Below are 26683 nucleotides of genomic sequence, written 5' to 3' on the forward strand. Positions count from 1 at the left end.
ACCTGAGCAATTGTATTTTCAAAGTAATTATTTTTTTTTTATATTTGATTATCAATTGTAATAATTTAGTAATCTCTTATTCAATTATTATAAGATCAACAGGTTTATATTGTTAATATTTATATCTAATTGAACCCCTGGTTTGATTTATTGGTATTATTTAATTTCTTTTACTTGTGAGAAAAAAAAAGGATATATGGGAACAAGGAAGTTGAGGAAATGTTAATTGTCAAGGGATGTAAAATAGGAATAACTGGAATAGATTATAGATGAATAGATAGTAGTAAGTCTACACTGTTAAATTAAAAAGAAGAAGAAGAAGAAGAGAAAGAGAAAAGAAGAGAAAACTTTTTCATAAATAAATCATTTTAAACAAAATTCATTTTCTTATTTTTGGCATACAAAAACTGAATCTCAATTCAAAGGTCAATTTGATGTAAATTTATAAGAAAAACAAAATATCATTAAAGAAAAATTTTTTTTTTTTTTTTCAAATTTGCCCTATTTTTACTATTTTGTATTTGTTTGGGACTTCTTCCACTAAACAAATGGTTCATTCTATCATTCATTAATTCATTATTCTCTGTATGCAAGATTGTAACCTAATTTTATCTATATTGCACAAAAATCAAATAATTTTATGAAATACGTTTCCTTCTGTTGATTAGAAATCTAAATTATCTCTCAATATACTTTGCAGTTAACCAATCATTCTCCTATAATCAATTGAAATTAAATTAACTGCAAAAACTATGATATCAAGAATAACTCCTATTTCTCCGCTGGTCAAAATCAATTTTCTTTTTACTTGCATAAAAATTATCCAATTAATTTAATTTGTTGGTGTGTTGGTAATAAAGAGAGAAAAGAAGAAAAAAAAAAACAAAAACTGTTGGATTTGAAAATTGCAAAAGAGGGGTAAACTTTGTGTACACTTTACTCATACACACACACACACACACACACTCTCTCTCAATTTCTCATTCTCATTCAGGCTTTGAAATTGAAATTGAAATTGAAACGAAATTCCCTCACGGTTCTTTTTTATCACGTACACGCACACACACACACACACACATCATATTTCCAGCACGGAGTTGGCAATGGAAAAAAAAAAAATTAAATAATGGTTACAAGTCGTGTGCTTTGTTACACTGGAAAAACCCGTTCAGTTGTTTTTGGTTCCTATTCTCGGATTAACTTTTTATTAAACATTCACAACCAACAATAATATCTCATTATTTATCTCTCTTTCCCCCCTCTCGATGAATTCAACAATAAGTTCATGAATTTCTTTTTCTTTTTAATATATTAAAAAAAGTTTTTCATCAAAGGAAACTCATAACTTTAAAGGAAAAAATGGTGTCCTAACTGCCCATTGTCTCAATTATTACAACCGATCTTCATTACCAGGAGAAATTCATACAATATTAAAAAAAGAAAAAGAGGGGATCTACGGAGGACCAATCAACCAACAAACCAAAGAGGAGAATTAAAAACAAAGGAAATAGAAAGAAAGGCAAATTACACTAAGATCGGTATTGTACCTCCATTTGTGACTCTTTAATGAGCTTCGGAGTTTTTTTTTTATTTTCGATTTTGTTTCATATTTAATTGGATGACCGATGATCGATAAGTTTGCCTTGTTCACAATAGAATGCAAATTGTTGTAATTTTTTTTTTGGTTTAAAAAAATTTTAAATATTTTGTGTAAATATTCATCGCCTTCAATTTCATTAACAGGACCCCACTCACTGAAAAACAAAAAAACAGAGCCTTCGTGTAAAATTAAGAAAACTATCACATAATTGTATAGAAACTTTCTTGAGATGAAGTGAAAATTTTTTTTTGCCTCCTATATTAAAGTAAATTTAAAGCTGATGAAGTGTTTTCTTAATCTTAATTAATTGACGTCATGGTAATAGTTCTATAACATACGGCTCTCTTTTTTTTTCATTTTTCATGTTTGTGTTGTACTCTAACGGTTCCTCTGTTTATTTTTTTTTTGTTTCACACTTTTTAGCCTTGCGATGTGTCATACTACATTACATTACATTGTAATATCACGTGATAATGCACATGTGATTAATGTATACAAGAAGTATAAGAAATCACAAGAAATGTATTTGTAGATTTACTATTACATATATTAACAAGATACATTTTAATAACAGTATAGAAATTTTGTATGAATGTAATTGATTCGACAAGATACTATGTAAGATAGTTTTGATATTTGTAAAAAGTTCAACCATGAATTACCTCAAATTATATATCTTGTTCATATGTTTTAACTTACTCATGAAGTATTTATGAACATTTAGACTGCAACTACATTAAAACTGATTCAAAATTTGTCTATCTTATTCTTTTTTTTTTTCAAAATGTCCGATTATACAAGAGCATTATAAATTACATACCCCTGTTTAAGAAGAGATATATTTATTGGTAGAATATCACAACATTAAATCGATTTTTCTTCAATGAGAATGGACTATCAAAATAGTTCAATGACTCAAATAATTTTAGTTTGACACATCTGAATTATAGAATATACAAATGATTATTGTTCAGTAAAAACATTTGCTATTCATCATATTTACTGCAATGATTACATTATGTATTAACTAAAAATATATCTAATATATATATATTCTCTTTTCTATTTTCATTATCCACACCTAATATTTAAATCTTATCTTTAATTTATAGTATAATTAATTTGAACAAAAAATAAAAGAAAACAGTCAAAAAATTTCAAAATCTTACTAATATCAAATTCAAATTCAAATTCAAATCAATATTTTTTTTTTTTTTTAAACAGAATCATCATGATATACAAATCTTTGAATTTTTGGGATTTAAAGGAGCATGACGAATATAAGATTTATCATCAGGAGGTCTTTCATTTTTATCATTTGTAGTTAGCATACTTTGTATACTTAATAATATTGATTCAATTGAACATGCTGGTGTCCAATCGTCACCTAATAAATTTAAACATATATGTCCATTACTATAAATATGTGGATGAATAGGTATTACTGATTTATATTTAATTGACCCATTACTATCATTATCATCATCATCTAAATTAATTGGATTTTCTTTACTTCCTTTGGTATTACTAGATGATGATGATGATGATGATGATAATTTATTAATTTCATCTTCATAAATAATAAATTTAACTTGTGGAGAATCAACAGGATAATTATCAGTAATTTTAATATTTAAATAATATAATTCATCATCAGGATAAATTTTTTTATTTTTAGCATTTGAATTAATTTTAATTTGAAATATAAAATTAATTAATGAATCATCATTTGAAATTAATGTAATTCCAGGTAATTCACTACTTGTACTTTTTAATAATCCACTATATTCTTTTAATAATCTTTTATGAAATGGATGTTGTTTTACACTCATTATTTTCAATTATTATTATTATTAGTAGTAGTAGTACTATTCGTTATTGTGATCGTTATCGTTGTTGTTAATCAGTAATCAATTAATCTTGATGATTTATTCTATCCCCCTCCTTTTTTTTACGTGACTGAGGGCGTATTTGATTTTATTTTTTTTTTGGCGTGCGAAAGAATCTTATCGTTCCCTTTTTTTTAATTTGTGGTTCTTGCACACTCTCTATTAAGATGCAAAAGGAAGAAGAACAATAATAATAAAAATAAATATATGTGTATATATATAGTGAATAATCTATATTATGCATTCTATAAAGGCATCGCAGAAGTAGCCTTATTGGATTTAGCTGATGACTGTGATGGCTTTCTACTACCAGTTTTTCTTCTTTTATTACCTTCTTGTGATCGTTGACCTCTTTGAGTACTGGTTCTTTTCCTAGTTGTAGTTCCCCCTCTCCTATTACTTTGAGTATTTTTGGTTTGAGTACCATTGAAATATGGTGAAACAGCTGTTGTACTTTTTGATGTATTTTTATCCTTTGGTGCATACTTTTTACCACCAGTTGCCGTCGTTTTAGGTTTGACATTAAATTTAATCATAATTTTCTTATTTCTCAAATTTCCATTCTTACCAACTTTAACATAGGTTGTACCAAATTTTGATTTTTTCATCCTAACAATATATTCCACTAAATATCCTTCATTGATCAAACTAAAGAAAATTCGTTCCACTAAATTCTTATCTAGTGCTTTACCCTTTCCATGATACTCATTTTCATCATGGTGAAGATTAACAATCTTTTTATACTTCATTCCTCTGAAGACATCTTGACAATGTATCACAGTAACTTTATCCCTTTGAATAGATTTAACAAGACTAATGATATCTCTAGCATATTCGGTACAATCCCGCTCAACAATTTCACCTTGATTGAAATTCAAACAATTATCACATTCTTTATTACAATCCGCAGGATTAAAACTTTCATTGAAATATTGTAAAACTTGTTGTCTACGACAATCAATAGTATTCTCACAATATTGAACAACTTGTCTCAATTTCTCCAAGTGACCTTCCTTAACATCTTCACTAAATTGCTCATCCCCTTGAATTAATGTTCTTAAAGTTCGTGCATCCTTAGGACTATAATACATAATACATTCAGAATGCTTGCCATCTCTACCAGCACGACCAGTTTCTTGATAATACCCTTCTAATGATCGAGGAAGAAATAAATGAATAACAAATCGCACATCGGGTTTATCAATCCCCATACCAAAGGCTATAGTAGCGCAAATCACTTGAATTTTATTATTTTGCCAATTAGTTTGAATCTTATATCTATCCTCAGTACTCATCCCAGCATGGTAAAATGAAGTCCTCAATCCATATTCATTCAACTTGGCACTTGTTTGTTCACATGATTGCTTAGAATGACAATAAATAATACCCGTTTGATTTGGATGTTTCTCCATTATATAATCCTTAATTTCTTTCAAGAAATCACGTTGTTTTAATCGTATTTCATAAAATAAATTCGTTCTATTGAAACTTTGCTTTAAAAAGATTGGATCTTTCATATTCAAATTATGTAAAATATCTTCTCTGACTTTTTCATTAGCTGTAGCAGTCAATGCCATAATTGGAACATTAGGAAATTCTTCTTTGAAAAATTTTAACCCTTGATAATCTGGTCTAAAGTCATGCCCCCATGAACTTAAACAATGTGCTTCATCAATAACAACTCTGGCCAACTGATCATTTTTATATAATCTGGCAATGATCTTTTGAGTATGTCCAGATCTATTGGCCTTTTCAGGTGATAAATAAACAATATCAAGAAAACCTTCTCGGAATAGATTCGTTGTATGTTTGTTATCTCCCTTAGCTCCATGTGCACTAATCATACCGGCTTTAATTCCTTTAGATTGTAAATGCTGCACTTGATCTTGCATTAAAGATATCAACGGGGAAATGACTACCGTGGTTCCACTAGTTTTACCACTCTTAATCAATGCCGGTAACTGGTAACATAATGATTTACCTCCACCCGTGGGCATAAGTACAAATACATCTTTACCTTGTAAAGTTGCACACACGGCTTCTAATTGATTTGATCTGAAATCTTTTAATTTAAAAGTATTATCCAATACTTTATAAACCTCATCAATAAATGGCTCTGAACCAGCAGGACGTCTTTGGTCTCGGAAATAATCTACCAAATCGTCATCATCATCAGAAAATCCATCACTATCGGAAATTTCAATGATATCTTCATTAGCTGGGACTACAGTATTCTCAAATGATGCTTTTGGAGCCGTTGAAATAGGAGGAAGTTGTGGTGGATTAGTTGGTAGAGGTTTTTCAAGGGACAGACCATCATCATCATCGTCGTCGTCATCATCAGATAATTCAATGAAATCCACAATTTCTCTTTCTTGATTGAGTTGAGTCATGTAATCATCTATTAGGATTTGATTACTTTCTTCTGAATCCTCCTCTCCTTCATCTTCTTCTCCTTCTTGATGATGAGGGGGATCACAACTTTTATCGTCTACTTCAATTGGATCATCAACAGAATCAACATTAGGGAAAGTGATTTCTTCAATATCATCGATTTCATCAAGTTCATCATCCTCATTGATAGCATCTATAGCATCATCTTCTGAATCAATTTCTTCAATAGTAGCAATTGATCTTGTTCGTGTACTTGGTTTATTTCTTGTTGGTGAAACAAAATGTGGAATTCTTGATGGTAATTGACTACCGTATGTGATATTCATTCTTTGAGCTGTTTCTTGCGAAAGTCTAATATCAAACAGTTCATCGACTACATCATCGTCATTTTCATCATCATAGGCATCATCCGATTCGCTTTCAAATTCTTCACAGGAATCAACAATAAAACTTTCCAAATCACTTCCATTATCTATTTCACCATCACTGCGACGATTACGAGCTTGAGTCGGTGTAAATAAACCAGAATTCTCGTCACTTCCAAAATGATCTTCAATTTCATCTTCATCATTAAAATCCGGTACAGCATTAGTAGTATTCGCCACTATTTGTCTTGCTTCAGCTAATCTTCTTGGAGGTGCTATTGGTGTTCTAAATTCAGGTGACAGAATAGTAATGCTAGCTGATTCAGTTAGGCTGATTGAACTTTCATTACCTATATTTGATTTTGTTACATTGATTTGCTTTTCTATAGATTTGATTTGTTTTTCCAAAGTACCATAAATGGCAGTTTTATCGTCCATTGATATCAGTGTTGATTCACTAGTATGGATTCTCTCTTCGAGTAACTTGATTTTCGTTTCTTGTAATTGACATAGTTTCTGATATGTTGATACATTGGCTAGTACTTGACCGTTCTTCTCAGTCGGTGGGGTTTCTGGTGGTATCACTGGTGGTGGTCTTCTTCTTGAAACAATTGGGCTAGTTGTATCTTTGACAGGACTCAGTGTTAAATCAATATACTGAGTGGTAGTCGCTGTTACCAGTGGCTGTTCTACCGCAGCAACAGCTTGAGCTGTAGATGTAGATGACGATAATGATGTCAATGAAAATGATTTTGTTTGAGACACTGTACCAAGCCTCTGAGATCTCATTTCGTTAGCAGGTATTTTTCTTAACGGTAAAGTAGATTGGATCTGACGAGATGGTGGTTTTGATGAGATCGATGAAGAAGTAAATGTAAATGAACTGAGCATATTCTCTTTGTTAGCAGTATTCATAGATTGCTGCGGTTGTGGCTGTGGTTGTGGTTGTGGTTCTGGCGGTAGTTGTCTTGGTATATCTGGAGTAGGTATAGATGATGGTGGTAATGAATTTGGAACTTGAACAACACCATTGTTGGTGATTGGTGTTGAAGTTGGAGTGATAGCATCTTTGGGGTACTTCTTTCTTATTAGATCAAGTTTATTAGTAGGTATTATATATGGTTTCGTTCGTTTGATCCACTTAACCTGTTCATTTATATTTGTTATCATCAAAAGGTATATATCGTGTTGCAAGATGAGATAATACGCGTTGTTTATACTTTTTTTTTTCGTTTTTCTCGACTTTTTATTTTTCCATATTTTAAACCAAGTCTATAACGTGACACATGACACGTGATAGTAATGCGGCTCACTATTTTCTAATTTAACAATCTCGCTTTTAACTTCATTTGTTGAATCTAGAACATTTGACACCAATTTTTTTTTTTTTTTTTGTTTTCCATTACTCCTCTTTCTGTTTAAGAGCAATTAAAAATTGGAGAACTAGAGAAAATCAAAATTTACCTTTTCTACTTTTTTAACTTCTCCTCAGTAAATGAAAGTAAGATTAGAAGAGGAGAAAACTGGAAGTTGTGATTGTTTTGAACTTGTAAGCTAATACATTTAAGACATATTTGGCGGGGGGGGGGGAAGAGATTTTTTTACACAGCTTTGGTTCATTTAAAGTCCCGAGATATTTTTTTTGTTGACTGGTCTCAAACGAGATGCTTATCAAAAATTCATATTGTGGTGGTTTGGGCCACCCCGCTCAATTCATGGGAAATGTCCCCTCTCTATATACAATCAGACCCGCGTCAATAAACCGAGATCAACCGAGTGAATTAAAGATCGTATCGCAGTCCATTTTCTCAACATTTAGTTTCATTCCATCAGGGGAATCTAAAACCCATACCACGAAGTGCAATTGACACATGACAAAATACCAATGATGCAAGAGTAGAAGAATAAGAAAAAAAAAAGTCTGTACAGATGAAACCATGTGGGCTGGGAACATAAGGTGATTTTGTTTTTTTGTTTTTGTAATGAATAATTTTGAATCATGGTATGATTCCCATAAAAAGGTGTCGTACAAAAGAGAGCAGTTTTTTTTTGTATGAGTGGTTGCGTTACTACCAAGTGTGATCAAAATCCTGTGGCGGGAAATGGAAATTTCGCATTCTCTGCTTGTGATTTGCTGAATCACCAAAAAAAAAAAAATTCAATTTCTCTCTCTCAGTTTAATTTTTGCGGTATTGCCACAAGAGAATTGAGATTAATCCGAAACGAAAAAGCAATTTTGTGATAAACAACAACGACATGGTTGAGTTTCTTTTTCTTTTTAAGAAGTCACCAGAAGCGTGTGTGTGTGTGTGGTTCCCCCATATCATAAAATATCTGCCGAATATTCTTTATAAGATCGTTTAAGTATAGACTAGTATGCAAATAGAAGTTAAGCGCATGAACAAATACAGATCATTCTTATTCTATCTCATATGAGAAAGCATTTCTAGACTGGTCGTTAATGTAGAAGCAAAAACAACGTGATTTTTTTTTTTTTTGAAATTTCAGCAAGATACTGAAGATAAAACAAGGGGAAGAAAGGAGAATAGAGAGAAATGTTGCACCCAAATTATTAAGAAAATCAATAGAGCAAGTGAAACATAAACGACCCACAAAAAAAAAAAAAAGAAAGAAAGAAATTCTACATTGCATGGTAGATTCGGAGAAGAGAGTAATGGTTAATGGTTGGTTGGAGTCAGTAGGAAGGTGCGTAACTCCTGTGCCAACACAATACAAGTTTCATACCTCACCAAAAATTTTTCTAATCTGTTCATTTTTTTTGTTTTGTTTTTAGTAATTGTCGTTCGCCGCATAACTCAACTTTCCCATCCCAGAATTTCACAATTCCCTTAAAATATCTCGGGGGTGAAAAAAGAAAAAGAGAGGGAATAAACTATGAAAATAGAAGAGTGGAGAAATAAAAAAAAAAGAAAGAAGGGTATAGTACAAGTAGTAGTAGCAGATGTAGTTTATAACATTTTACTTTCTTAATCCATGGATAATGCCATTTTTTTTTGGAGTAAAAATAAAAGTAAATTGCCAATATTGGATTGTTGTATGAGGGGAATAATTTTTTTTTTTTGGTTCCATTTTTTTTTTCTGTTGAGCGGGAAACCATACCGTACAGCGTACAGTGTATACCACCACCATTATTGATTTGCAGTTGGAGTAAATGAAAAAAAAGAAACTGATTGATTGATTGATGGATGGAAAAATTTGGAGTCAATTTTGTGTAACATCTGTTTTTTTTTTTTTAGTAAATTTAGTAAGTTAATGAATCAAAGCGAGAAAGCCAAAGAGAGAGTAAACCATCTGTTGATATTTTATTTTTTTTTTTCTTGTACACACGCCATTCTTACATACATATTTTGCAAGTACATATTCAGTTAAATTGAATTATATAAACGGCCCTGTTTTTCCCCCTCCATATAAATATTTAACATATCAAATTTCCTCTTTTTTTTTTTTCTTTTCTCTTTTCTTCTTATACTGTTTTTTAGTATTTAAATTGGCATTCAGACTTATTTTCATTTATTTATTTATTTTTGTATTCCCACCTCAATTATTTCATTAATTGATTGTCATAACTTTTACTTCTTTGTTTTTCCCCATTTTATATTTATTCACTCCCAAGTTTATATATATATTTATATATTTTCATTAATTCCATTCATCCTAGTTTCGTGTTTCTTAAAAATTTCAATTCATAAAGTTATTGTAACAAAATCATAATGATGTCTGCATTTGGAACTTCAAAAATATTCGACTATAGTTTAAATACAAAGTCAACTAAAACTTCATCCATTTCATCAAGTTCTTCATCTTCTTCAACTACCGATTTTGAAGACTTGTTGCCTGATTTATGGCAAACTGCTTCTGAAGATGACACTGATATGAAGTATAGCCATCTTAAAACATTTGATACCCCTCACAACCATTTATTTCAACAACAGCCACATCATAATCAACTTCCATCACAACAACAACTCCCAATTCAACCACAACCTCTTACTCAAGGTCAAAATGCTTGGTTTACTGCTTCTCCTGCCATTTCCGTATCTCCACCATTGAGATCAACTTCAACTTTATGGGACGAACATCCAGTTGTTCTTGAACAACCAACTAATACTGTTTCCTCCACCACCACAGCACAACAACCAATGTTTTATTTACCACAAGATGACGAATTGTTTAACTTTGACCAAATCAAGCACCATCAACACCAAACTCAACTTGATGACCAAATTCTTCCACAACAACATGTTGCGAACCACAAGGCTCCAATCAACACCCAATTATACAAGACTGAATTATGTGCTTCTTTTATGAAGACGGGTGTCTGTCCTTATGGCAGCAAATGCCAATTTGCTCATGGTGAAAATGAATTAAAACATGTTGACAGACCACCAAAATGGAGATCAAAACCATGTGCTAACTGGTCCAAATATGGAAGTTGTCGTTATGGCAACAGATGTTGTTTTAAGCATGGTGATTAGAGGACTAGAGACTATAAAAGTTAACAACTAAAGATGTATTTGAAAGTGAGTGAGAGAGGGATATGTCAAATCTGTAATTTATTATTAATATTATTTCTTCAAAGGGGGTCGGTCTTTATACTTTTTTCTTTCTGACCTGATATTAAAATGGTTCCTTTTTTATTATTAAAGTTTTGTTTGGTTATTTTTTCCTTTTGGCTGTTATATATATATACTTGAAAAAAAAAGACTTATGGTTAATGTGTTTATTTTGTTTGCTTTTATTTGCTTTATTTTGTTCAGTGGTTTCTTCTGTTTATTTTTGTGGAAAGTAAGATTTTTTTAACGATTATATGATTCTATTATTTATTTATTTGCTAGTAATTTATGTTATGTATTTACAATTCTTTTTTTATATATACACAATACTAATTGATCAATAACACTATATCATGTGATAAAAAAAACAATCAACTATATGTTGTAAAAAAAGATACAGCCTCAGATGTTTCTATACACCATTACTCAAAAAATTGTGTGGTGATGAATGGTTTGTAATGGAATCCACAGCGCCCAAGATTATAGAAATAATCATTGAGTCGGACCAAACTGAAAGAATACCAACATCCGAAGAGTCTTCTTCCTCCAATTCAATCCATTACTGCAACGGCATTAACCTATCCTCATTGACTGTTATAGTTGATAAGGAAAAGAAAAAAAGAAGGGAAAAAAAAATGGTATAGAAAAAAAATTTTTTCCAACAGGACTCTCAATTTATAGTCTGAGGTTCATTTGGTAGTTCATGATTTGCAAAATGAAATCTCACTCATAGTGTGTGTATGTGTGCGTGCAAACGAAGAGAAAAAAATTTTTTTCTTTCTTCATTTTTGGTTTGTCTTCTATTATGGGCTGCCTAACAGTGAAAAAAAAAGAGCAGGATCCATCCTATTTGGTTGTCTGAAGAGCTTCAATAAATTATACAAGTCAATTTATTAATCATCATGGCTGAAACATGGGATGAATTGGAACCTATATATGTAAAGGGGATTCAAAATTCATTGCTTTCAGTTAGAATACCTATTATCACTTCCATCCAACAACTCTTGTCCTCAATTCCAGAAGAAGAAATAAACAAGATTGCAATTACATTATTGAAGACATATAATTACTATCATGATACAAAATCTAGAAACGAAGCTTTAAATGCATTGAAAACTATTGGCAAACACAATTCCAAATATTTACTGGTATTTGTCAAATATATCAATCAAGAAGTAGATGGTCCAACTTTACCAGTTACGGATTATATGACTCTTTTGCAATGGATCAACGCTTTTGTCATTGAATTGGCCACCATTGATAAGTTAGATGATTCTGTTGCTATTGCTCAAGGAAAATTATTGTCCAAGTGTATTAGTTTTGAAGGTAAACGAAGGAGAGTTCATAAATCTGCCATCCAAACCACTAAAACTGCAATCTCCGACACTTTATTTGTTGATAGCAAGTATTTGCAAATCGTTATAAGGAACAAGTCATTTGCATTATTAGGTGTATTGGATTCAGCATTGGAAAAACATCCTGGATTATTTGAAGTTTATAAATCTGAACATACAGACGAGATCTTGGAATTTTTCATCAACCAAGGGTTATTAAACAAAACTGCCCCAGATTCTCACGATTTGGCATTATTTGGCAATTGTATTAAAAGTTTGGTTACCGATTTCTCCAAATTGTTGCCTCATATCGAGAAAGCTATAATGAGATCTTCAGAAAATGCTTTTGTATATACCCTTCCTGTTGTATTCGAAAACTTGTCAATTGATGTTGAAATCACCACCAAATTGTTTTCTTCCATTGTCTCAGGTATCAAGTCAACCAAGGAACAAGTGAGGAATGCTGCTGCAAATACTTTGGACTTGGCATTGACCAAGAACAGTAATGCCGCTTTAGTGGATGAAGTTTTCAAAGCCATCAAAGCCACCTCAAATGCCGAAGCTAAGAGTTTGATTATTCAATCATTGATTCATTTTAATGATTCAGAAAAGATAGTCGGCTTGTTGTTACCTTTAGTATCAAAAGATCAAAACGAGCATTCATTGGCCAGTTTTGTTAAAGTTTTCACTTTCCATGCTTTGAAAGCCAATACTCCAGAGGCTATTAAACAAATCATTGCTGGATTCAACAACGTTAAATTACGTAGAGTCTGGTTTGTTGAATTTGGTGAACAAGTTTTTGATCTTGAAGAGTTCCCATTCCCAGAAGTTTTACCGGAATTTGAAAAAATCTTATCTCAGATCGAAGAGTCACCACTTCCTTCAGTGGCCAACAAGTCAATTGTTTGTGCATTTGTTATCTTGGCATTAACCAAAAAGGAGTCTCCATTATTGAATGACTCAAGAATTTTTAGTAAACTTGATGAAGTTGATTTAAAATGGTTAGTTAGAGCACTCAAAGATGATCCTGTTGGTTGGATTTATGTGTTGACCAATGCACCACATCAAATAAGGTTGATGGCGTTGAATTCTTTGAAATTGAATGATCAACTTAGCGAAGGATTAATTAAAGAATCATTAAATGGTGATATCAAAAACCTTAGTCCACTCTTTTCAAAGTTGAGTTCATACTCCGAGAAAAACTTGAAAGAACTTATCCTTCCGGCAAGTAAAGCATCAATAAACTGGATTACTTTGGCACAAAGATCTCAAAAAGTAGACATTGGGAAATTAGTTGGTGAAAATTTCCAATCTATCTTTGACGAATGTGTCCAAGATGGTTCTTCTGCTGCCATTAAAGCTCTCGCCGATATTGCATTCATTAGACCTGACTTAATCGAACCAATTGTTTCCTTGATAGATTTAGATGTCAGCGAACTTCAATTTGATGACGAAGAAGTAGCTATTTACAATGGTACTGAAGGTGAATTGGTGGTAAACATTCTTGGATCCAAGGAAAAGGAGCTCGATAAGAACTCCAAGGATTATGAAATCAAGAAATGGGAACAAAGCATCAAGAAAGAGTTGAAACAACCAAAGAAATTGACCAAAGAAGAACAAGCATTGGTAAATGAACAGCTCGCCAAGGAGACTGTTATTAGAAAACAAGTTGCTGAAGTTGTTGACAAAGTTAACTTTGTCATTGACTTGATAACTGAATTGACTAATCAAGCTAAACTTGCAAACAACGGTTCTAACTTATGGTTTCCAGTTGCAATTAACAAATTGCTTACATTACCAACCACTTCTGGTTTGTTTAATCCTGTTGATGCTTTCCTTAACGCATCCATGTTAATCTCACCAAGATTAGGTGTATTACAAAAGTTTATTGGTGTTGCTACTCTTCGATCATACGGTTTCAAATTAGATGAAAGCTTAGAGCAAGAGCCTTTGATTTCCTTGATTGGTAGAATCTTGTACAGAATCAAAATGTTGAGTGACCAACAACCTTTAGATGCATTGAGTTTGTCATACATTTTGCCTTTGTTAACCAAGGTATTGTACGATGGTAAAGCTGTTGCTATTAGAAACTCCAGCAAGACTGCTGTCACTTCAGAATTTGTTGAAGAAGATCCAGAAGAAGAACAATTATTGTTGGCTGTCGAAATCATTTCTGCTCATGCTGAATCATTTGAAGACGAAAAGATTCCTCGTACTAGCATTTTAGAAGTTTTGATTTCTTTGATGAAATTGCCTTCCAAGGCTAAATTGTCCAAGGAATGCTTCTTGTCATTATGTCAACATATTGCATACAACATTTCTGACTTTGATTTGCAATTGTTATTAAGTAGTATTATCACTTCCCATGTTTTCGTCAGATCAACAATTTTGGAAGGTTTAGATGCTGAATTTGAATTGGAAAAGTATTCTAAAGAATTATTTGTTGCTACTCATGACAATGACGAAAATTGTCAAGAAATTGCTCAAACTATTTGGGAAGATAACGAATTAAAGGTTCAAGATACCACTAATTTACTTGAATTATTTGGAAATAGTGATGCTGGTTTAAGAAACTCCATTGCCAAAGCATACGTTGATGCTGCTTCTCAAAATGGTTCTTTAAATTTGCAAGAGTTGTTTGATTTGTATGAAGAAAAGAAAAACCCACCAGCACCAAAATTGGATAAATTTGGTTTGGTCATCAAGTCAACTATTGTTAACAAAGACCGTTGGGAAGAAAGATCTACCGTGGCTATCACTTTGAAATTGTTAGCACCGTTGTACACTCAATCTGATGTTGAACAATTGTTTAAATTCCTTGTTGAAACTGCAGACAAAGATGAGCATGTTCGTCAAGAATTACAAGATGCGGGAATTGAAGCCATCAAATTACATGGCGCTAACAACGTTGAAGTTTTGATTCCAATTTTCGAAGAAAGTTTAGCCACTTCTAGTAAAGAAGCCGTGGTTGTGTTGTATGGTACATTAGCTCGCGATTTAGATAAATCTGACGCAAGATTGAAGATTATTATCGAAAGATTGATGAAGAGTTTGGATACACCAGCTGTTCAATATGCTGTTTCTGAGTGTATTGCTCCATTAGTTCCTGCAATGGATAATTTACAACAAGTGTTTGATGAATTATTTGAAAAATTATGGACTGCTAAAAAAGTATCCTCTCGTCGTGGTGCCGCATATGGTATTTCTGGTTTAGTTAAAGGTAGTGGTATCAAATCATTAAGTTCCTTTGATATTATTAGAAACTTGACTGATGCTGCTGATGAAAAGGATGTCATTAAACGTGAAAGTGTTTCCATCTGTTTTGAAACTTTGTCCAAGAGTTTGGGTAAATATTTTGAACCATATGTTTTGGAAATTTTGCCAATTATTCTTAAATCATTGGGTGATCCAGTTCCAGAAGTTAGAACAGCTACTGATAACGCTGCTAAGGAAATCATGAAAAATACCACTTCTTTTGGGGTTAAGAAGTTAATTCCATTGGCCATTTCTAACCTTGACGAAATTCAATGGAGATCCAAGAAAGGGTCAGTTGAGTTGTTGGGTTCTATGGCTTATTTGGATCCGGCCCAATTATCCGCTTCATTGTCTATTATTATCCCACAAATTGTCGGTGTTTTAAATGACACACATAAAGAAGTTCGAAAAGCCGCTTCTGCTTCTTTACAAAGATTTGGTGAAGTTATTAGAAATCCAGAAATCCAAGCCATTGTTCCGGATCTTATTAATGCAATTGGTGATCCTACTAAATACACCGATGATGCGTTGGACAAATTGATCAAGACTCAATTCGTCCATTATATTGATGGACCTTCGTTAGCATTGATTATTCATGTTATTTACAGAGGTATGAAAGACAGAGCCTCCACCAAGAAGAAAGCATGTCAAATTGTTGGTAATATGGCTATTTTGGTTGATGCCAAGGACTTGCGTGGTTACTTGAGTGAATTAGTTAATGAGTTAGAAATTGCTATGGTTGACCCAGTTCCAGCAACCAGATCTACTGCTGCAAGAGCATTAGGATCCTTGGTTGAAAAATTAGGTGAAGATAGTTTCCCAGGCTTGATTCCTAAATTATTAGACACCCTTAGAGATGATACTAAAGCTGGTGACAGATTAGGTTCTGCTCAAGCATTAGCCGAAGTTATTTGTGGTCTTGGTATCACCAAATTGGAAGAAATGTTACCAACTATTTTATCCTCAGCTAGTTCACCACGTACTCGTGCTGGTTTCATGCCATTGTTGTTATTCTTGCCAGTTTGTTTTGGATCACAATTTTCACCATATCTTAACAAAATTATCCCACCAATTCTTCAAGGTTTGGCAGATCAAGATGAAGATATTAGAGACACTGCATTGAGAGCAGGTAGATTGATTGTCAAGAATTATGCCAAGAAAGCAGTTGATTTGTTATTACCAGAATTGGAGAATGGATTATCTGATGAAAGTTATAGAATCAGATTATCATCTGTTGAACTTACTGGTGACTTGTTATTCCAAATCACTGGTATTTCTGGTAAGAATGAACTTACCGAAGATCAACAATCTGTCAGCAAGACCCTTATTAATGTTTTGGGACAAGAACGTCGTGACCGTGTTTTGGCCTCACTTTTTGTTTGTCGTTCTGATGTTGCTGGTATTGTTAGAAATGCCACTGTTGACATTTGGAAAGCATTGGTTGCAAATACTCCAAAGACTGTCAAGGAAATCTTACCAGCTCTTACCTCAATTGTTGTCAAGAGATTGTCGTCCAATGACGATGTTCAAAGAACTATTGCTGCTCAAACCTTAGGTGAAATGGTTCGTCGTGTTGGTGCCAATGCATTGAGTCAATTGTTGCCTACTTTACAAGAATCCGATGACAAGCAAGGTGTTTGTATCGCTATCACGGAATTGATCAAATCAACATCTCATGATGGTTTGGTTGAATACCAAGATATTTTCATTGATATCATTAAAGATGGTCTTGTTACTTCTAGAGAAGAAGCTGCTGTTGCCTTTGACGCATTACAAGATGAATTGGGTAAGGTTGTTATTGATGAAATTGTTCCTGATTTGTTGAAGAGATTGAAGGATCCAAATGCATTGTTGGCCATGAAAGACATCATGCTGAAGAAAGCCGATGTTATTTTCCCAATCTTGTTACCTACTTTGCTTTCTCCACCAATTGACACTGAAGCATTGGCTTCATTGGCTCCAGTTGCTGGTTCTGCCTTGTACAAGAGATTATCAGTTATCATCAATGCTTTGGTTGATGCTGAAAGTGATGCTATCGATCAAGTTATGTTGTCTGTTGAAGATGATGGTGTTCATCAATTGATGCAAATCATTATGGGCTTATTAAAAGATGAAGATCCAAAAAGAAGAATGTTCATTTTCTCAAGATTGGGTGTCTTTTTCGAAAATACTGAAATTGACTACTCTATGTATCTTGAAGATATGGTAAGCAGATTGATTTTGTCATTAGCTGATCCATCTCCAGAAGTTGTTAAAGGTGCATTTGATTCTTTGTCTGCATTGGTTAAAAAACAACCTAAAGAAAGTCTTGAAAAATTGGTTAAACCAGCTAAGCAAACTTTGGACCTCTGTATCGACGTTCCAGCATTCAAATTACCAAAAGGGCCAAATTGTATTTTACCAATTTTCTTGCATGGTTTGATGTATGGTAACCAAAAGGAAGCTGCTGCATTAGGTATTGCTGATATTATTGACAAGACCCCAGCTGATAATTTGAGACCATTCTCAACTGCCATGACTGGTCCATTGATCAGAGTTATTGGTGAAAAGGTTGCAAGTGATATTAAAGCTGCTATTTTGGTTGCCTTGAATAACTTATTATTGAAGATTCCACAATTCTTGAGACCATTTATTCCACAATTGCAAAGAACTTTTGTCAGATCATTATCAGATAATAATGAAAAATTGAGAAAGAGAGCTGTTGTTGCTTTGGGTACTTTAATTAAGTTCCAACCAAGAGTTGACTCTTTAGTTACTGAATTGGTCAATGGTATCAAGACCACTGAATTTAAAGAGTCTATGTTGAAAGCTATGTTAGTTGTTGTTGAACAAGCAGGTAAGAGTTTGAGTGAAGCTTCCAAGCAATCCATTTTAGCCGTTGCAGAACAAGAAATGGATCCAATTTTGATTGGTTCATTAGCAGGAAGTTTATCTGATGAAGAAGCAAGCAATATTTTGAAGAGTATTTTAAGTGATGAAGAATCTAAATTCTCGATTCTTGCAATCAACTCATTCTTGAAATACAGTCCAGAACACGTCAAGAATGACCAAGTTGTTGAATATCTTAAAAATTGTGCCAATTCCAGTAATGCTTACATGAGTGACAATGCAACTATTGCCATTGGTAAGATGTTATTGTTAAGTGAAGGTGAAAATACTGATGTAAATACTGCTGAATTGATTGAACAACTTGCAATTAATATTGTTCAACCAAAATCTTCATCACCTGATACGAGAAGATTGTCATTGGTTGTGGTTAGAACTTTTGCTAGAAAACACCAAGAACAATTAACTAATGAAGTATTTGATGTGATTGTTCCAAGTATTTTCAGTAGTATCAGAGATCCAATCATTCCAATCAAATTAGCTGCTGAAAAGGCTTTCCTTGAAGTGTTTAATATGGTTGAAAAGGGTAATGAAGTATTTGATTCTTGGTTTAAAGGAGAAAATTTGATTACTGTTACTGGCACAACTATTGTTGCTAGATCAATTGGTGATTATACCAAGAGAGTTGCTACTAGATTAGCTAATGTTGAAAGAGAAAGAATTGAAGCAGGTGGTGATGAAGAAACTTTGTTTAGTGATAGAATTGAAGATGAAAATGAAATTTGGCAAGTTGGTATATAAAAAGTAACTGCGTTTATATTAGTTTGATTAGAATTATACCTAGATTTAAATATTAAAATAATTAGTATAATTATAAGTAATACAGAAAGAATTAGTACATATTATAACCGATTTATATATATATATATATAAAGTAGCAGAATAGCAAATGATAATAATGATAGTAATAATACTAAAATCAAACAAAAAAAAAATCTATTTAATGGACTTTGTTTATTTTGTGAATTCAGGTAGATTTAAACTTTTAATTGATGGTAATGCATCAGTTGATTGGGATTGTAGCAGGTTTGAAGATTTTATACCCATTACATTAGTAGCAGGAGTCATAGCTAATGAAGTTAAATTAGTACTACTATTACTAGCAGATATATTTGGAGTAGTATTTGTAGATAAACCTAAAAGAGGACTGTTAGGTAAAGTATGAATATTACTATGACTACTCATCATCATATTTGTACCGGGACTATTTGGACGTGATCTTTTTAATTTTTGTTTAACATAATCTAGATCAGAATCTTCTTGAATATGAGTTTTAACAGGAGTCATTCTAAATGCAAGATTTGAAAGATAATGTAAATTGGTAGTATCATGGAATTGAAAAGTTGGTTTCTCCATGGTAAAATTATAATGAGATGGAGATTTATTAATTTTAGAATTTGAATTGAAATTATTATTACTATTATTTGTGGTTGAGTTAGATGTTGTTTTGTTTAGTTTACCAAAATATTCAGTCAAAGAAGGAAGAGACTTAGATTCCATCATTCTTAATTCTTCAGTGGCAGCAGTGGCAAGAACATCTATACTATGTGTTGATGCATTTTTATTTAATAATGGTCTAGATGGGGTAGGCAATGAGATTTTTGATGGGGAAGAAGTTGCACTCTTTTGTGAGTCCTGCTGAGGAGTAGTGATAGTGGTAGGAATTGTTGTTGTTGCTGTTGGTGGTTGTGCTGTTGTTGTTGAAGGTGTTGTAGCTGTATGTTGAGGTTGAGGAGCAACAACTACTCCATTTGGAGGTGGAGTTGTTGAAGATTGAGTAGCAGAGCCATCTGAATTTGATAATAGCATGACGTCTTTCTTCTTCTTCCTATTCTTTCTGCTATTAGGATTTGTATGTATTCTCAGATGTCTTGTTAATTCATCAGACCTACTGAATCTTTTAGAACAACCTGGAAAAGTACATTGATGAGGTTTTTCACCGGTGTGGGTTCGAATGTGTCTTGTTTGGTGTTCCAATCTATGAAATGCTTTTTCACAGTGGGGACATTTGTAAGGTCTAACTGTTGGATCCTTTTTAGGTTTTGGTTGGTCTACGACATTCATTTGAAGATATACTTTTGATTTTCTTTATCCCCTTCAATAGATTTTAAATAAATATTTATATATAAAAAAAAAAAAAAACAATAAGTAATTAGAGAAGCGTCAAAAAAAAAAGTTAAAGAGAAATGGTAGTGGTGGTGGTGTTATATTTTTTTGTTGATGGATTTTTTTTTTTTTTGATTCCCTCCCCACGAAAAAAAAAAAAAAAAATCTTTTGTTTCTCCTCGTTAGAATTTTTTTTTTTTGGTTTAACAAAAACTAAGGTAAAAAAAAAAAAGAAATTTCAATTTGTAAAAAAAAAAAAAAAAAAATTCCACAGTACTGTAACCTGGAACACTTGGGCGTAATAAAAAAAAAAGAGGACACAGTATGGGTAGTGTGCCCTGATTCAATTGCTGTGATATTTCACCGGGGTTAGATGGCGATGGACGGTATTAGATTATTAATTGTTTTGTTTCTCTTTATCTCTTTCTCTCAAGATTTTTTCTTGTTTTTAACTACGGACAGGTATCCTCCATCCTCTACACCACTAGACAATTCAATACCCCCCAATAAATGGTGGAGCTTCTTTTTTCTCTATTGTTCTATATAATTTCATAGATACTTTTTATTTTAATTTTTTTTCAATCTAAGCTTTTTGGCATAATTTATTTATTTCTTCACTTTCTTCTCATCTGGGGTCTGTGTCATATGTATTGTACTCCCCTCTTATTGTCATTTGTTACCTGTAAAATTCTGGATGTGGTGTGGTTACCTGCTTAAATAAAAAGAAATGAATACACAGAATTGATAGTCTATTTTATGTGTATGTTGGTTTAGTTTTGAGGGTAGAAAAAGAAAAAGTACAGAATCTCGGATTGCCGTCTGTCGCGCCAAAACGCCCACCCCAGACGACCAAAGCCAATCCAAAAATGCCCACACAATTTGGAGTGAATGAGAATTCTTTAGTCGAGGGAACTAGAACCGAGATTTCTTTTTTTTTTTTTACCATAAGTGTGGAAGGAACTAAAACAACAAAGAGAGTATTTGCCCCAGAAAATTCAAAAACGTTTTCAATGTGTTTCTTTCATACAATGCTGTACTAAAAATTTACTTATCTATTGGACATTATCTACCCAATTGTATTGTTTGTAATCTATGAATAGCAACTAGGCGGCTTTTTTTATTTCTTAAACAAGATGTCATTTTTAACTTTTCAATTTATATTTGGTAAAATTTAAGGAAGAAAAAAAAAACCACTAAATGATGTGTACCTGGGCTGAATATAGTGAGTTATCATCACCATATAGACAGGAAAAGAAAAAAAATTAGAATATGACAACCATTTTTTCCGGAATTATCCATTGTTGAAATATAAAACCATTCTTTTCCAATGTTAATGTGTACCATACATATCAACTTTTGTAAACTCTGAATTTCAACTAACCATTGAAAACAGAGTAAAAGAAAATCTTATCCAATAGCACGGCGAACACAACAAAATTCCGAGAATTTCGAAAGCAAAAAAAAAAAATCAGGTGGTAACATACACGTGATCCAAAGAACCTGAATCGATTTTTTTTTTTTTTTGGGGAGAGAAACTTGTTTATTGTTTTGGTCTTTGTCGCATTAGGAAACAAAATCAAAATTAAGATTCCATGTTCTCACACAAATGAAATACCACATTTCTAGTCAATAGTTAAAAGGTTATAAAGAATAAGAAAAAAAAAAGAACTAAAGAAAGAAAAAACAAAGGGATATAGTAGAAAAGACGAGTTTACTGTTAATTTTTTTTATATTTTCATAAAGGACCCTCATTCATTTATCATTATCATCATCATTATCATCATCACACATCATGGCATTAATAGACGAATATGAAACACTTGAAGTTATTGGGAAAGGTTCATTTGGTACTGTACGTAGAGTACGTCATAAAGAAGATGGCCTAATATTAGTACGCAAGGAAATCGAGTATACTTCAATGACAATGCAAGAGAGAAATCATATCATATCAGAATTACGTATTCTTCGGGAACTAAACCATCCTCATATTGTCAAGTATTATAGACATGATCATATTCCAGAACAAAAGACCATTCACATATATATGGAGTATTGTGAAGGTGGAGATTTAGCAAAAGTGATTAAAAATTTTAAAACTAATAAAGATAATATACCAGAAGAGTTTATTTGGCAAGTATTAGTCCAAGTATTATTAGCATTGCATAGATGTCATTATGGAGTAGATGCAGATAAAGTTGATTTATTTAGCAAAACCCCAGAACCAAAATACACCAATTCTATTATTCATCGTGATATCAAGCCTGATAATATATTTGTTGGATCGTGTATAAAACTAGGAGATTTTGGATTGGCAAAAATGTTATCAGCAGCAAATGATTTTGCCAAAACATATGTGGGGACTCCATATTACATGTCTCCTGAAGTTTTATTAGATAATCCATATTCACCTGTGTGTGATATTTGGTCATTGGGTTGTGTTTTATATGAATTATGTACATTAGAACCACCATTCAAAGCAAAAACTCATTTACAATTACAAGCAAAAATCAAAAGAGGCGTTATTCAAGATATACCCGATATTTATTCATCACAATTACGAAATTTAATTAAACAATGCATAACTGTTGATCCCAGTGTTCGTCCATCATGTTTTGACTTGATTGATTCATTAGCAATAAGATTTTTAAGAAAAGAAATGGAATTAAAAGATATGAGTGAGAACATTGATGAATATAAAAAACAATTGTTGAAAAAGAGTAAAGATTTAAAAGATACAAGTAAAGATTTAGACGAATTCAAGAAGGAATTGATTCGTAAGAATGAGGATTTAGTCAGGAGAAGTGAAGAGTTAGTCAGGAGGAATGAAGAGTTGAGCAAGCGGGAGAAATATTTAGAAAAGAGACAAAAGGATTTGGAGAAAGAATTGATCGAAGATTTTGAATTAAGAAAACAAGCAATTGAATTAGAAGCAAAAGAAGTGAGAATGGAATATCAGCGTGAATTTAATTTAGTTGTTGAACAAGAAGTTAAACGTAGATTAGAACAACAGACAAGACGCCCACATGGACCTAGAGCATTAGAAGATATTAACCAACGAAGTCCATTAAAAGAAAGAAACACAAGAGTTAGAATTACTGATTCAATGGAGAGATTATCGTTAGAGAAGAGACATACTCCTGAATTTGAGTACATAGGAAAATTTCGTCAATAAACTGATTAATTAATTAATTCACATATGTCATTTATTAATAATTCAACTACCTCGATGTTGCAATGTAGATTATCCGTGAATATCAAGATGACGATCATAAATACGAAAAAGATTTATTAAAATAGACTAAATTACACCAGGAACTATAAACTAATACACACTGTTTCTTATTTCTTTTCATACCAGTTGGACAAACATTTTAGGCACTAAATTGTGATGTTGGCTATGAGACTTGTTTGAACAATTATGTCACAATTGTATACAAATAATGTACAAACAGCGTACAACATTGAAAAAAAAAAATAGAAAATTAAACGAAAATGGTGAATAATAATAATAATAATAATAATAATAAGTATGCTGTAGTTTATAAATAGTTGTCAATAACGAAACAACAAATACCCGCCCAATTGCATCGATAGTCTAATCTAATTTACTAAACGAGAACACGCAACAATGATTAAATCAAATCATCTCTTCTTTTCATCAGGATAAGCGTTTTTAGAATCTGGAAAGTTCCCAGGCATGTCTCCATTTGAAGATGACGATGATGGAATAGGTTCATTGTAACCAGTCACAATTTCAGTTTCATTTGTTGCAGTTGTTAATGTCGGAGGAGGACCACTCGGACGAGTGAAACCATCAATATCTGAGTTACCTGTATTGTTATTAGACAAAGAACCATTTGTGGTTGATCTGGGTGGTGGACCTGATGGACGTCTAAACATATCTCCTATACTATCGTTATCTGATTCATGTAGAACATTTGGTAAATTATCATTAATAGGAGCTCTTTCATCATTGACTTGCTCAGCAGTAGTTTGATAAACTTGTGGTGGTTTAGGAATGGCACTCTTCGCATTAGGATTAGCATGGAATTGTCCATCAGCATCATAATATCCCAAATCCATATCATTTGCCGTGGCTGTATAGGTCGGAACATACGCACTGGGTAAATCCGGATCTCTGACATGATCTGGTTGATGATATTGATTTTGTGATTGTCGATATGAAGGAGGCATCATCCAACTTGTACCATGCATAGGTTGTAACCCTTGCCGAGCTCTTTTTTTATTCACTCTTATTGTCCCTAATAAAACAATGATGATTAATACTACAAAGATGGCGAAAAATGCCCATCTTGCCAGACCTGAATTGCTCCATACTGAGTCATCCCAATCATCACGATTCTCTAAATTCACATATGCCATGGTGGGTAGGATTTTGCTTGATGGCGTAAGTAGATCTTGTATATGAGGATATTTCGAAATTTAGCAATGAATTCTGGAAAGCTTGAATTCTTAATCTTTTTTTTTAGAAAAGAAAAATTCCTTGTCTTTAATTTCAGCTTGTAGGATTTTTTTTATTAGTCTTTTTTTTTCTTCTTCTTGGCTGTGTTTCATTACGTAGGGCCGTATTTTCAGGTTTTCCGCACACGCAAATATCCACGCCCTATCTGCAGAATGTTCTAAGTCAAAGTATTGGACTTTATTGAACGTGGTAGATACTATACAGATACACTAGTAATTGAGTCTGAGCTCACAGTAGTAATAGAAACTACTCAGATTGTTTTAACTTCAAGCGTAGCGGGAAGTTCGATTCCAAGTGGATACGGAAGAATCGTTCTCTTTCTTTTTTTAAAATTATTATTATTTAGAGTATGGATAATTTTTAACGACCGAGTATCATTACGAGGCTTAGTAAATTTGGCAACAGATTTTAATCAGGAAAGATAATCTCATTTCCCTCCCCACTAACAATAAAAAAGCCACTACTCTTATATGAATTCAATAATAATACGTCCTGAAAACTCATTGTAAGTTTAAAACTAGGATTACTTTTTGTTTATATGTCTTCAATATTAACAATCGTAGATCTGAATTGGACCATATACAAAATATTTGGTATGAGATTGAACGCTGTCTAGTCAACTATACACCAACAACAATCATATTAGAATACCAAAAGGAATTGCCACAGAATAAAGATGACGAGTACCTACCAGTTAGGAAAGTAAGAACATATTCACAGTTATCTGTTAATGAGAGAGAAGTACAAAGTTTTGCAGCAATATGTAAAATTGTCAAGATTCTACACAAACACTTACAAACAGGTATCAAATTAACAACAGTTAGAGATATTTATTATCAAGACGTTGAAGTATTTTCTCATAAACAAAGTGAATGTCAGCTTCTTCTCAAACAGCTAGTCGAAGACTGTTTTGGATTGTCACTTTGCAAGGATTTCAATATTCATCCTACACAAAAGGGACTAGTGTTTGGTGATTTCTTTGAGATGACGAGATCCAAAACTGAACCAATGTTGATCCCAATAGACTACACAGACTGTCTTCACCAAACAAGATCCATTACCAATACTACATCATTGATTGTAATCATTGTAGAGAAAGATTCAGTGTTTCAATACTTGTGTTCATATTTGTCTAGACACAAATCATTGTTGAGCAATTTCTTAGTGGTTACTGGTAAAGGGTATTCAGACGGCTTAACATTAAGATTCCTTGCTTGGCTTCAAGACAAATTCCAAGCTCTGTTCTTGGGTTTTTTTGATTCAGATGTGTATGGGATCAACATATACAAACAGTATCATCGGAAACTAAAAATAGTACATTACTGCGGTACATATTTAATGGACTCGGACCCTTCCTCGTGGCTCTCAATCCTGGCACGTGACATTTCAGTAATGATTAATCTCTGCAACAAATGTCTGGAAATGGGTTTATTAGTTCAAAGAGAGTTAACAAGAGGGTTGTTTCTATTCAAGAAATCAGAGATTAATGTCACCAACTTACATGATCATCAACTTGACTACGTGGATTATATTCTCAAGAAGGTGGAAGAAAGGAACATATTCAAAAAACGAGCTTACACGTGATGACAACTAAGAAGGTTTTCTTAGTAAAAGCCACACGACCGGAGTTTTTTTTTTTATGTTTTTTTTGTTGGTGGTAGTTAACCCAATGATTTTTTTTCGTTTCCAATTTTCAACGATACAATTTTTTCGTCCTTGATTTTTTTTTTTTTCATTTATTTTTCTTTTTCTTTTTTTTTTTTTTTATTTGATTAAGTTTTTCATTTCAATTGGATC

The 26683-nt window shown here is 32.5% G+C and overlaps 8 protein-coding genes across 8 annotated transcripts; 4 read left to right on the forward strand and 4 right to left on the reverse strand. All coding sequences in view use genetic code 12, as the record gives it.

Annotated features, from left to right (window-relative positions):
• Positions 1 to 2829: 2829 nt before the first annotated feature.
• Positions 2830 to 3432, reverse strand: UBC15 (Ubc15p; the record flags this gene model as incomplete). The annotated part of the gene is made up of 1 exon (XM_002547576.1): positions 2830 to 3432. One exon carries the CDS (start codon positions 3430 to 3432, stop codon positions 2830 to 2832), a length of 603 nt encoding a protein of 200 aa, XP_002547622.1.
• A 302-nt stretch (positions 3433 to 3734) lies between these two features.
• Positions 3735 to 7418, reverse strand: SGS1 (ATP-dependent DNA helicase; the record flags this gene model as incomplete). Its single annotated transcript, XM_002547577.1, has 1 exon — positions 3735 to 7418. One exon carries the CDS (start codon positions 7416 to 7418, stop codon positions 3735 to 3737), a length of 3684 nt encoding a protein of 1227 aa, XP_002547623.1.
• Positions 7419 to 9979: 2561 nt separating this feature from the next.
• ZSF1 (Zsf1p) lies at positions 9980 to 10744 on the forward strand (the record flags this gene model as incomplete). Its single annotated transcript, XM_002547578.1, has 1 exon — positions 9980 to 10744. The coding sequence occupies one exon, from the start codon at positions 9980 to 9982 to the stop codon at positions 10742 to 10744; it is 765 nt and encodes a 254-aa protein (XP_002547624.1).
• Positions 10745 to 11724: 980 nt separating this feature from the next.
• On the forward strand, positions 11725 to 19038 carry GCN1 (Gcn1p; the record flags this gene model as incomplete). Its single annotated transcript, XM_002547579.1, has 1 exon — positions 11725 to 19038. The coding sequence occupies one exon, from the start codon at positions 11725 to 11727 to the stop codon at positions 19036 to 19038; it is 7314 nt and encodes a 2437-aa protein (XP_002547625.1).
• Positions 19039 to 19251: 213 nt separating this feature from the next.
• Positions 19252 to 20361, reverse strand: CTRG_01933 (uncharacterized protein; the record flags this gene model as incomplete). Its single annotated transcript, XM_002547580.1, has 1 exon — positions 19252 to 20361. One exon carries the CDS (start codon positions 20359 to 20361, stop codon positions 19252 to 19254), a length of 1110 nt encoding a protein of 369 aa, XP_002547626.1.
• A 1834-nt stretch (positions 20362 to 22195) lies between these two features.
• Positions 22196 to 23575, forward strand: KIN3 (serine/threonine protein kinase; the record flags this gene model as incomplete). Its single annotated transcript, XM_002547581.1, has 1 exon — positions 22196 to 23575. One exon carries the CDS (start codon positions 22196 to 22198, stop codon positions 23573 to 23575), a length of 1380 nt encoding a protein of 459 aa, XP_002547627.1.
• A 470-nt stretch (positions 23576 to 24045) lies between these two features.
• CTRG_01935 (uncharacterized protein) lies at positions 24046 to 24786 on the reverse strand (the record flags this gene model as incomplete). The annotated part of the gene is made up of 1 exon (XM_002547582.1): positions 24046 to 24786. One exon carries the CDS (start codon positions 24784 to 24786, stop codon positions 24046 to 24048), a length of 741 nt encoding a protein of 246 aa, XP_002547628.1.
• A 1084-nt stretch (positions 24787 to 25870) lies between these two features.
• Positions 25871 to 26470, forward strand: SPO11 (Spo11p; the record flags this gene model as incomplete). The annotated part of the gene is made up of 1 exon (XM_002547583.1): positions 25871 to 26470. One exon carries the CDS (start codon positions 25871 to 25873, stop codon positions 26468 to 26470), a length of 600 nt encoding a protein of 199 aa, XP_002547629.1.
• Between the last annotated feature and the right edge of the window lie 213 nt (positions 26471 to 26683).

The sequence above is a fragment of the Candida tropicalis genome, assembly GCF_000006335.3.
Source record: "Candida tropicalis MYA-3404 genomic scaffold supercont3.2, whole genome shotgun sequence".
NCBI lineage: Eukaryota > Fungi > Ascomycota > Pichiomycetes > Serinales > Debaryomycetaceae > Candida > Candida tropicalis.